Source organism: Notolabrus celidotus, chromosome 7 (genome assembly GCF_009762535.1).
Source record: "Notolabrus celidotus isolate fNotCel1 chromosome 7, fNotCel1.pri, whole genome shotgun sequence".
Classification (NCBI taxonomy): domain Eukaryota; kingdom Metazoa; phylum Chordata; class Actinopteri; order Labriformes; family Labridae; genus Notolabrus; species Notolabrus celidotus.
In genome coordinates, this window is record NC_048278.1 from 18,949,881 (window position 1) to 18,962,501 (window position 12,621).

The following is a 12,621-nucleotide window of genomic DNA, read 5'->3' on the forward strand; positions in this document are numbered from 1 at the left end:
CCTTCTCACTGCGCTCACTAAACAAAGGGTGAAGTTCTAATTGATCATATCTATCAATCGACCATATTATCATTTACATTTTTGCGTCAGAACAGAACACTTATGTTGCCTCTTTTACTACCATGAGACATAAAATCAGATCTTATGATGAAACATTTAATTGTTTCTTGAGTTCATTAACACTAGGACCGCCAACATTCCAGTGCACCCCTATAGCACCACCACCGGTCTGTCAGACCGTTGTGAGCAATTGCATCCTCTGTGACTAGAAGCACACAAGAATGCAATTTTTATGTAGTTGCAATACATTTTGAAAGAATAAACAATGTATCATGTATAAAAAAGGAACAGAACATGATTGGCTGCCTTGTCAACGTGTCATGTTGATATAGAATGATGCATTTATTTATTTATTTCCTCATTTTAGTTCGCATATTTACTGCTGCTCCCTTGATTTAAACCGTATTATGTTATTTCTTGTCTATATAATAGCTATATTACTTAAATATTGCACAAAAAACTTTGCATAATAGAATAGATACACTGAGTGACGGAAAGACGCATCCTTTTTATTTGGGCAGGCTGCTCTCCTCCTCTCTCTCTCCCACACTGTCCGTCTTTGTCTGATTATCGGTAGACCTAGATCTCTGTCTGCCTCTCTTTGTTTAGATAATTCCCCCTTATGAATATAGAATAAGAACGTAGACTAGCCTACAAAGAGACAATAGACGATGGAAAGAACTACAACATCACGATAGCCGCAGGAAATGAAACCTGCGAAATGTATCATTATGTATCATATTTGCGCAGCCCTCTGTGTAACTGCAGCAGCGGTAGAAAGTAAAAAGTATAAACCCTCTGATATCCTGTTTGTTTCATTGAGCCATAAAAGCTTCATACAGGGACAAACAATACATATTTTTAGGAAAAGTCATAGAGTGACAGGCCTGTATTTTTTAAACACAGAATATTATTTACATTACAAAATCCCAGACAGTTCCTCAGAACGTTGTGGCGTTTCTAGTGTTAAGTGACACAACAACAACAACAACAACAACAACAACAACAACAACAACAACAACAACACAGTTACACAAGTGAGAGAAACAACCTGACACAAGGTTATCTGGACCCTTATCCCCTAGTTACCTAACCTATAACCTTTTCATTCAACCAGAGGCCTGAGAGATATGTTGATGTTGAACATCTGTTCACCTTATTGATAATTTATCTCTTCATGCTGCAAAAACCCACAATAATTAACCCTTCAACAGTTAATGTGATAGTTTGATGCCTGGTGGATTTCATTCCCACAAATTCCTCTCTTTCTCTGCTGCCTAAACACTGATCCACGCATACATCACATCCCGTTTAGATTACTGTAACAGCATCCTTTACGGCACATCTTCCATGGTCCTCCATAAACTGCAATACATTCAGAACTCTGCTGCACGCCTCCTCACCTGCACCCGCTCCCGTGACCACATGACCCCCTGTCCTCCAACATCTTCATTGGCTCCCCGTCCCCTATCGCATGCAGTTTAAAATCCTCCTCCTCCCCCACAAAGCCCTCCACCACCAGGCCCCTTGCTACTTTACTGACCTCCTCCACCATCACACTCCTTCCCGTAACCTGCGTTCCTCACATGCCAACCTCCTGTCTCCACCTCACAGAACCAAGCACCAAACCTGGGGGGACAGAGCCTTCTCCATAGCCGCCCCCGACCTCTGGAACTCACTCCCCACTCATATCCAAAACTGCTCTTACCCTTCAACATTCAAATCCCTATTAAAAACTCACATTCTTAAGTTAGCTTTTGATTTGTGATTGTTGTTTTGTTTTGTTTGATTTGTGTTCCTTGCTTGTTTTGATTTTAACAATTGTACAGTGTCTTTGAGTTGTTGAAAAGCGCTATATAAATAAAATGTATTATCATTATTAATTGTTGTTCAAAAACTCACAACACATAAATGAGCGCCATGTTCCTGCATTATGATGAACTAAAAAACAAGGTATTTTTAGAGTTGTCACCCTGCTGCAATGAATACTGCTTAAATCATTAAATGTGAAAGACAAGAACAAACCATGCGGGCATTTATCCATCCTCCTACTGATATGTAAAGTTAGTATTTCGTCTTGTTCAATGTATTTTTTATTCAAAACATTTTGTGTTTGGAGATTGGTTGTACCAGCAGTCTTATGAAACAATTTGAAGTTCAACATCCAATAAATCTGGAGAAGTGCAGCATGCTTGACTGCTTTAGAAAAGCAGCTAACGCATTGCTAATGTCGCTGCTACTACGTCCTCAGTATGAACAGCTACGGCCATGAGAAATGGGTCACACTGTATAATTTTACAGTTCACTCTTGCTTGATAAAAAGTAATAATTAGTAACAGGCAGTTTCTTGCTCTGACCTGGTTGATGGTTTTCTCCATCTGCACCAGGCCCAGGTTTGGCAGCGTGGTCTTGATGAAGTCCACTATAGACTCCAGGTTCTCATGCTGCAGGATCAGAGGCTTGTGGCTTCCAAGTAGACTCAAGGCCACCTTGAAGATGACCTCTGACCCCTGCAGGAACAACATATCTGACAAAAGGACAGAGAAACAATGAAGTAGGTGGGAACATCATGACTTAGATTAACAGTGAGAGGCACTAAAAGAGATGACTGGTGATTTAAGGGTTTTATAAATGATAGATGCTTTGACGTCAATAAAAACATTGAAACAAACATAAATATAGCCCAGGGTGAATGTGAAGAGGTAGTGTAGGTGTGTTTATTTGTGTGTGTGCTGTAAAGGCATCAGGGTGGAGTACAGGTTAGGCAGGATTGCATGAGATCACACAACAGATTAAGGAATGGGAGTGGAGGTGTGATATCAAAGACGTAACAGTGCTACAATGATGCCCTCTGACTGTAGCACACACACACACACACACACATGCACGCACACACACATGCACAGTTATGCTCAGATGAGCACGAGGAGCCAGGGAGTCTGGTTCACTGACCGAGCAGAGTGTAGGAAATTAGGCATGACAACAACAGTGAGGAAGGAATGAGGGAGAGGAAAGCAATGACAAGAAGAAAGAAAGTCGTACATGAAGGAGCTGTGGGTGTGATGATATTTACACCAATATATGGTATTAAGGTCACTATGGAGGACAACATCAGAGTTTAACTGACAAACTCAGACTTCATCTCAAAAGTCTGTGTGTACGTGACTCACTATGGGAGATTTGATTGAAGAGAAACAGCAGTCTAGGTTTAGAAAATGGGTCACTACTGTAAAACTTCAGTTTATCCTTTGACAACATACACTACCACACCCATCTTGTTTGCTTCACTGCCAAACTTAAGAGATTCCTCGTATAAATTTGGCTTCACAGCCTTTTTTTTCTTATGTTCTGCCCATTTTCCCCATCAAACTTTTCTTGCGTCACCATTTCCCCTCCCCTGTTCCATTGTTCTGGGCTTCTATATCAAATCTGAAAGTGAACTGTAGATTGGAAACAACCTGAAAAGATCTCTGAGGAGAAGACTTCATAGGAAAAAGAGAAAAAGTGCTGATTAGTGGTTTATGAGTCCAGATCATCTCTCAAAGCTTACCAAAGACTCGGGCCACGAAGCCAAGGGGGAAGTGTGAAGCGAAGGCAGTGAGGAACCAGGGGGTGGCGTACAGGCTGGGCCCGATCTCCTGCTGCTCCAGGTGGCTGTAAAGATCCCTGTGGTAGTCATGGAGCAGCCGTGACAACTGGTACATCTGAATCTGATATGAACAACATAACACAAAGGTTGGAAATATGCCAACATGTGTTAACTGTGGACATATTTATAATTTCATGCATAGTTTTAAATTTGAATTTGTTTCTCTTAAATTATATCATTGTCGTAACTACACGTCAGAGCTAGGCTGACCATGCAGTAAGACAGCTTTTATTTCTTCTACAAGTTATTTAAGCTGCTGGAGATTAAGGACAGTGTCAGAAATAATCTTATTTTTCCCCTGAAACACATTCAGAGAGTCACTCAACACCTGCTGATTGCTGTGATCATCAATCTCTATGAGTGAGTGAACTTTATTTGTGTCGCCCATAACAACAATATTCCCAGGGGCTTCAGAGTCACATGATAAACAGCGACAGATACCTAACAGTAAAACTCTTAACAAACACAACAATGCGTGAATGCAGAAGAATGTTAATACAATAACCGTGGGGTACACAATGCCAGTTTGATACCGCCCAATCAGTTTAACTGTCTTGGGTTGCAGTTGTTCTATTAAAGGCTGAAATCTGACGCTCAATTAAAATTTGATACCTGCATCACAGGTATCTTGGTAACCCCCTGCACCGTAATAGAAGGAGATGAATTCCTACGTAAACGTGATATCAAATAAACCATTAGTTGACTTGAAAATCTGACGACAGAACAAGGAATGCGATGAATCATCTGTCATCATATAATGCGAGATTGACAGGCTGATTGATAAAAGTACAGTGATGTAAATCAAGATTGAAAAGGGTGTGAGTAACAGAGACAATGATCTACATAAGAGTTGTTTTTGCTACGGTAAATGTGGGACAAAGAAACTCTGTGCACATGTTACCTGCAGGATGATCATGTCAGGCCTGTACTGTTTGCGGAGCCCAACGTCAAACATGAGAAATTTGAGCATGTTGAAGGCGTCCTCTTCCCCCATGTGTAACAGCAGCACTCCTGCAATGAAGGACAAGCCCTGGCAGTAGCCCACCTATAAAAACAACAACAGATTTGACATCTACACAGACGAGGAAGGACAGATAAAAGCTTAGGCTGACGCTTCCATTTAGTACATTAAGTCAGGGGGGGAGATACTAGATAAGAAAGTGAAAGAAGGAAAAAAAAGCCAGAGGGAATACTAAAAGAGGAATTAGGTAATACCTCAGGGTCGAGCAGGGAGTAGGCCTTTAGCAGATTAAACAGAGACAGCTGCCCTGCACCCAGCTGGGCTTGGAAATATGGATGAGTGGGAAAAGTGCGACCTGGGAAAGAAAAGACAGCAGATATGAGAATGTTTACATTCAGTAGAAATACCTCTTCCAGACACAGTGTCTGTGAGATGTCTGCGATAAACCTGATATCTATCTAAAAACACTGCCTTAATAGATGTGATTTATTTAATTTCATCTGACACGCTCTGGAAAAGAATGCTTAATGATACTAAAGACAGCAAAGCCTGTAGGTGTGTGCAGCACCTGTTAGAACGAAGCAGATAAACTTTGCCTTAGGATGAGCGACTCTACACTCTGCTGCTGATGTTAAAAAGGAAGAGCCGAGTGCTCGAGCATGTGCCAACGTATTCCTGGTTGCCATGTTCACAAACATGTTCCTGAAAACAGGCACACACATGAATGCGTGTTAAAGTAAAGACCACATACCCTCCCTCAGCAGCTTAACATGTAGCGCAGGATTGGACGCAACTCTTTCAAACATGACAACATAATGACCTGGGATCTGTAAAGGAGCATTCTTACCGTTGATGGGCTGGTAATTGGCAGGTGTGTGTGTGTGTGTGTGTGTGTGTGTGTGTGTGTGTGTGTGTGTGTGTGTGTGTGTGTGTGTGTGTGTGTGTGTGTGTGTGTGTGTGTGTGTGTGTGTGTGTGTGTGTGTGTGTGTGTTTATGTTTTGGGACTGAGGACTTCTTGACATACAGTGTGTGACAGTGAGGCTTTGGGGAAAACAATGACGACGGCGTGAGTGTGTATTTGTGGAATGCGCTGGAGGGGCTTTATGCTTGTGAACATAATGCTATGGTTCCCTCCCCTGCCTCAAGGGAAGAGTGTGTGTATGTATATGTGTTGACTGTAATATGAGGGGTGTGAGTTCTCTACTTCTGCACTACAATCCACCTCTAAAATCTACTGCCTTTCATTTTTTAACTGATTCATTAAAAGAACGGCTTAGAGTTTCTGTGCATTTCCCTCCGCCTCCTCTGCAGCTTCAACATCATATACACCCTGTTTATTTCCCACAGTGCATTGCACCTTTACATCATCACTGCTATCAACCGTCACCGTGCACACCGTTTCCTCTGTCCACACCCAACATGATGCAGAGTGAGCAACACAGATAGACAGATGAAAGACACAGGGTCAACTGTAAAAAAGGAGGAGGTGAAGTGCTGCAGGGATGGATATGTGGGAGGATGTGTATGAATTCTATGAATTCTTTGTATGTGGGTGTTAAATGGGTGGGGTGCAGGTACTGTGGGTGTTTGTGTGGGTTTTTGGGGAGGAGGTATTGTCAAAAGTTTAGGGTGAAACTGTTAAAATGAGGTTAGAGACACTATGGAACCTTTTAATGCTGTTTTGGCTTTTTTTTGTTGGGAGGAGGGGGGCAAGTTTTACATTAATTTCAATACTATTTAAGGGGAACTGAACACCGCTGTCTATATGAAATGTTTGCCGAACCACAACAGAAAACCGAGGTGTAGAAAATGCATCTGTTATTCTCTGAATAAAATGTTGTCATTCCTCTCCAGCTGTGCAGATCTATTTTTTTCCAGTAAATCAATAAATTAATATTAAGGATGGATTAAATAACTGCCTAAAGAGGTGCTGTTTTAATGAGAATCTGAATTTTGGGTTGATTTTAGGGGCCCTGAGGACATTAGCAAAACTGTTTTGTTTTTTAAATTGAAGATCTTGATTTCACTAAGTGTGTTCATTAGTCTGAATTTTAAGGCAAGAATGATGCAACACCTTTGTAAAACTTGTTTCCTTTTCCAACAGCTGTTTACTGGATACATATCAGTTAGGTGAAGTGTCTATTTGAGGCTGACAAGACATGCAGGAAGATATAAAAGCGTCAAACAAATTCATGTTTGCATTTTCTGCATTTTCTGTGTGTGTGTGTGTGTGTGTGTGTGTGTGTGTGTGTGTGTGTGTGTGTGTGCGTGCGTGCGTGCGTGCGTGCGTGCTTGTATGCGTGAATTACCCAGATCTATGAGGATGGCGTGTTGTTGTGACGTGAGCTGTTTCAGCAGCTCTTTGTACGGCATGTGATTGGCAGGTGGTCGGGACGGGACTGTCTGCCTGAGCAGGTATTGTTCAGAGAGAAACTTCCAGATCTCGCCGCGATGCTGCCGGGGGACACCTGCCGGAGATGATAGAGATGGAAGAGAAGTGGGGTGTGGTTGAGTGGGGAGGGGATGGTTCAAAGTTGGTGTGACTTGTTAATCTGCTTGAACTGTGAGACGTTTCGGTGCATTCCTTGTGCAAAAATTTGACTTTTATCAGTACTATGCAAATTCTGTCTGAGACATGCAAAACACAAGGAGATCCAACGTTAGGACTTGACAATGTGGTCAATCTTTGGGGGCTTAAGGCACTTAAAGGAGACTTAAAGCGGCTGTAAAAATACCTCATGTCAGCCCAATAATTACTGTGACTGACTGACAGACTGTGAGCGTCAGTTTGTTAAGCTACAGACAATGTTTCTAAATAGCTAGGACACAATAGAGCTCATTATGCATTTACATTGGAAATGTCCTTCGTCATATAGTATTGTAAGGCCATTTAGAGTCTTTTCCTCAACTATTATCCTCTAGTGAATTTGAATCCTATGGTACCTGGTGTATCATTAATTAGATCAGATTTTGATGATGAGGTCAACTAAAGAGTTCTTCTCTTTCTACAACCCCAATTCCAATGAAGTTGGGACATTGTGTAAAACATAAATAAAAACAGAATACAATGATTTGCAAATCCTTTTCAACCTATAGTCAATTGAATACACTACAAAGACAAGTTATTTAATGTTCAAATTGATAAACTTTACTGTTTTTTTTTGCAAATATTCTCTCATTTTGAATTTGATGCTTGCAACACGTTCCAAAAAAGCTGGGAACAGGGGCAACAAAAGACGTCCGTTTATTTCTGCTAATCAATAACTAGACTTTAGACTTTAGACTTTAGTGATATTACTAGTACTATTTTCACCCTGGTAAATTTTGTTGACCGCAATTCAGACACGCCCTGTTAATGTATGCACATGGACACCTTGAAGCTACCCTGTACAACCGCATACGGATTTGAATGCCTGAAGCGAATGTCTAGCCAAAGTTTTAAAAATTTAAGAAATGTGCTTATTCTTATGAAGTCTTCCACATTATGAATAATACCTCAGGCACACAGTGTCATAATTCCTACTTCTAAAGCAGTAAATCAGAGGACCAGCTCACCTGTATTAGTCATAAGCTGCTAACAAGCTCACATAAATCTTACTTCTTGTATGAATTACATTTTGTAGCTTCATAGATGGTTACATATAAGTTTTCAGCCGAAACTTCATGAGTTTTTAACTGCCTGTCTGCCATGCCAGAGCCAACATTGATTTTTCATAACACCCTGATAAAAAATAATACGTCAACATGTGAGCTTTAGTTTGAGTTACTGGTGTGTGAACTGGACTATTTCACTCTGGGGGCTTTAATGAGAAAGAGGTGATGTAAAACGTGCCATAAAAGGACATGGATTCAGTTTATATGATGAAACAAATACGATCAAAAATAAGTATGTTCTAAATTCATAAAGCCTAAAACACAGGATAATGTTTAAACGTGACTTCTCAAGGCCACCTGTCACCTTTAATATTTGATGTTATCTTATTACGTAACAATGTAGCTCTTAAAGTTGCTTCACCATGTTCTTAGAGAGCAGAGATAACCGCCCTGTCCTGTGAGCAGAACATGCTGATACTAGAAAATGGACAAAAATGTCAGCCAGCACAAAGTTGGAGATAGGCACATAAGGACAAGCAAAGTGCACAGTCATTTTACTGTGTGCACAACCAGATGATTTAAAACATGTTTTGATTTGATGCTCTTTTTGCTGAATTAGAAGAAGAGCCCCGGCTGATGATAAGAAGAAAAGTAGAAACATATTTTCAGTTTTAGAACTTAATAAATCAAGATTCAGTCAATATTTGCAAAAACCTAGTGAGTTTTCGGAAGGACAAACATTTCAAAGAAGCTCTGATGGAAATATTCATGGAAATGATATGTACCTTTTGCAACCGCATCATGTATGGTCTCTGGGTCAAATTTAACCTTTGCCCTCCCAGGAGTCCCCAGCATCTTCTCCCAGACCAGAGTGATCTCCTTCAGACACGGCGTGATTTCCTCGTAGTCCAGCTTCAGACGCTTGTTCTGCAGGTCGCTCTCTGAATCTGCATCACAAGATAAAGAAATCAATAATGTGACAACCCCTGCACCTCTTATCTGGCCTGTGTTGTGTGTGTGTGGTTGTTAAATGCTGTGTGTAGATGCCAGGATAGTACTGCCTTCACCATACACAATGTACCTAACCAGTAAAATAGATTCTATCCTATTTTGGTTTTGCACTTAAAAAATGCACATTAGACCGGCTATTGCACTCAGTATCATTATACTTTTAAACATTATTAAACTTGGCAGGCTTGTGGGAGGAAAGAGGGCCTGTGACTGCGACTGTAATAGCAAATTCAAATAAAACCAGAGAGAGAAATTAATACACATTTACAAAATAAACCTTCATTTTGGATACATTTTAATTTAAAGCGGCCTTGCCAATGGTGTTTTTAGTTTTAACACAATAAATAGCCAAGATGCAGACATTGATATTCTTGCTTGGGCCACTTTTTGAATGTAAGTCCATTACTCACACGGTTTTAGCCCTGTTTCTTTGTCTTTACCTGGTTCATCGACTCTAATATCTGGTTCTTTAGCCGTAACATGTTGCAATATGTTCACCTGCTGATAACCACCATAACTTCTCTGCTGTCTGGGGTTGAAAAGGTCATGTACAGTGGTTTTCAGAGATATTTCTCAAGAAAAAAAGGGCCTGCTGCAGCAAAATGTGTTAATTTGTTGTTAACCAAGACAGTAGAGACACAGGCGAGGGTGCTGACCCTGGACTTTGAAAAATACTTCATAAAAGCCAAACAGAGACACAAACTGTGAATTCCGTTTTAACATGTTGACACCAGTGATCAAAGAAGGTGAGGGCACACCCAGAGCCCCTAGTGAGTGCCTTTCTTTGACAACACCCTTCCTCTCTCCTTCCCCTAATCTCTTCACCCACAACCCTCCTCTTCTTCTCTGTCAATTTTCTGTTAAGAATCAACTCCCTTCTTCTCATTCAATCCCACATTTGTCTTGTCAAACTACTACCCTCCCTCTTTTTTCCTCCCTCCTTTCCCTTGAGGACTTCCCCACCCTTTATGGTCATGTGTGGTGTCGACCCAGTGACCAGCTGCAGCCAGGCAGACCAGGGGGAGAGTGACATCATCACTGTGGGACAGGAAAGAGAACTGCAGTGACACCTTCCAGGAAATAGTGGGAATAAGAGGTGTGCAGCTATCTGGTGGGAATTATTCAAATATATCTGGAAATGTCAAATTTAGCAAAGAAAGTCGAAAGGAAAGGTTTTGGGGTGAGATTAGAGAGCATTACAAGAGGTTTGAATACTTTATATGAAGCACTATGTATCATGGCTCAGGAGGCAAGGACAGCAAAGTAGTGACAGTGACCTGGAATGTGAATTCTGAATAACAGAGGAAAAAAATTTGGATGGCCCAGTATAGCTGACACACCCAGGGTAAGAATAGATGCTGCTGGAGAGGCTGTGGCTCTGATGTCGGTCTTATCAGCTGTTTCTGAACATGCACAGTCTCCTCCAGCAGGACTCACTTGATGGCTGCAGACCAGCCAGCGCATATTCTCTCCTCTCTCCTCGCCTCCTGCTGCTCTCCATTTCTCTCTCTTTGTGTTGACTAAGAGCTACGCCTATGATAACACACAAGAAAGGAGACCTCACCCTGTAGCTGACAAAGATATGCATACACACACACACTCTCACAGCTGACCCATAAAGCGGGTAGCAGTGAGAGAGATAAATTGATGAATAGGGATTTGATCTCCATCCAGACAGATAACGGACAGAAAGGTGGAGTGCACCGTGTGGGAGTAATAAAAGAAAATCAAACTAGACCTAAAGAAAGAAACACTTGAGAAACACTGAAGTATGTATATTTGTTTAACCTGAGCACAGTCGGAGTGGGCAAAGTCACTAGCCCTGGCATGTTTGACTTACATCAATATTGACCTGATTTCTCTCAGTAAAAAAATCTGATGAACACAGTATGAAGGCAATAATGTCTACCAGTGTGATGGATGAGGTGCTGTGTCTGTGAATTAATGGTTTGTTTACAGAACAGGTAGTTAAGTAAGGGTGTGGTGCACTGCTCGTCGTATGCTGATATGTGGCCAACTGGGTCAGAAAAAAGGTGGTGCACTTGGCACACCCTTAGACATCATCCGCGCACACACAAACACACCTATATATTATGTAACCTGTGCAATAATGGTAGGTCTAAATATTTGAAGAAAAAAGAAAAAAGAAAGGAGGTGTGCACTAACCTGTGTGTGTTTGAGCACATCTGGAAAGGCACAGTGCCAGAGATGAATTAAAGAAAGGCTTGTTTGACTTGCTATTTGGCTCGAAGAGAAATCAAATTCACACGTCACTCAAGAACATCACCATGTGAATGATTCCAGTGCTTCCTGGTGAACCAAAGTTGGTTGCTGTTTTTGTCATCACAAAGACAGTAAATGCAAGACCAGACAGCTATAAAATGTATTGTGATTCAACAAAATCCACTGTAGAAGGCTGTGTACTAATACTTTAAGAGACTCGGTTTCATTTAGCTTCCCTTCTTTTTCTCAGTAACCTGGTCAACATTCAACCCTTCCTTTGATAGGACACATGGGGTGTTATATGTTCTAAGGGGAAGACACTTTACTGCATCGTTGTGCACTGTTATGTAAGACGCATTTGAGTAGTACATGTGTGTTTAAATATGTTTATAAATTCCCTTTATCTAATAAATGTACCTTGTAATTTTTGGTTCTCTCTCTCCATCCTCTGCAAAAGGATCTGTTGTATGATGGCCTTCCTCCATAGCTCCCTCAGCTCCTCTTTGCTCCTTTTTGTCCTCTCCTCAGGCACCACGCTTATAGACAAGTCCACAACTCCTCCACTTCCCACCTGGCCAGAGCAAACTCGACCTGCTTCAAGACAGGGATCTCCTCGTTCTGTAAGACATATCACATTTCAATGCATTAGATCAGATACACTTCACAGGTGTCCACTGCAGCAGAAATACATTCTTTACAAACACTAGCATAGAAGAGTTACATTTTAATCAAGTAGAAGCAGGCCGTTTGAAATAGCAGACCATATGAAGGAAAAGGAAAGTTAAATGTAAGACATTTCCAGAACTTAATGAAAAAAATTACATTTTTTAATGCTTTTTTCTCTTTTCAATTCACTCATGCCATTTAGTTGACTGACCAGTGGTAACAGCTCAAGTGGGTTCATTGTAAAAAAAATCTCTTCAACACTCATACAAAAAAAAGAAGCTAAACATAGATATATTTGACACAGTTGGGTGCAATGCACACACAGTTAAAATAAATGTGTTTGTGTGACTCCACCCCAAAGTACAGGGTGGATCCCAAACCTCAAAATACCCAATGTTGTTTAGAGGACATAACAACCATCCAGATAGTACTCGCTTTACTTTCAGTTGATCACAAT

The 12,621-nt window shown here is 41.0% G+C and overlaps 1 protein-coding gene across 2 annotated transcripts in view; it reads right to left on the bottom strand.

Annotated features, from left to right (window-relative positions):
* Window positions 1–12,621, bottom strand: part of tbc1d1 (TBC1 (tre-2/USP6, BUB2, cdc16) domain family, member 1) — a 48,173-nt gene that overhangs the window by 3,165 nt on the left and 32,387 nt on the right. Inside the window, exons 12-19 of one of the 2 annotated variants that reach the window (XM_034688911.1) lie at window positions 11,916–12,116; window positions 10,713–10,808; window positions 9,050–9,211; window positions 6,980–7,138; window positions 4,925–5,025; window positions 4,611–4,754; window positions 3,611–3,770; window positions 2,418–2,587 (exon numbers count right to left, since the gene is read on the bottom strand). In XM_034688911.1, coding sequence (XP_034544802.1) covers window positions 2,418–2,587; window positions 3,611–3,770; window positions 4,611–4,754; window positions 4,925–5,025; window positions 6,980–7,138; window positions 9,050–9,211; window positions 10,713–10,808; window positions 11,916–12,116 — 1,193 coding nt within the window. The remainder of the gene's footprint in view (window positions 1–2,417; window positions 2,588–3,610; window positions 3,771–4,610; window positions 4,755–4,924; window positions 5,026–6,979; window positions 7,139–9,049; window positions 9,212–10,712; window positions 10,809–11,915; window positions 12,117–12,621) is intronic. The other variant, XM_034688912.1, reaches the window with a different exon arrangement.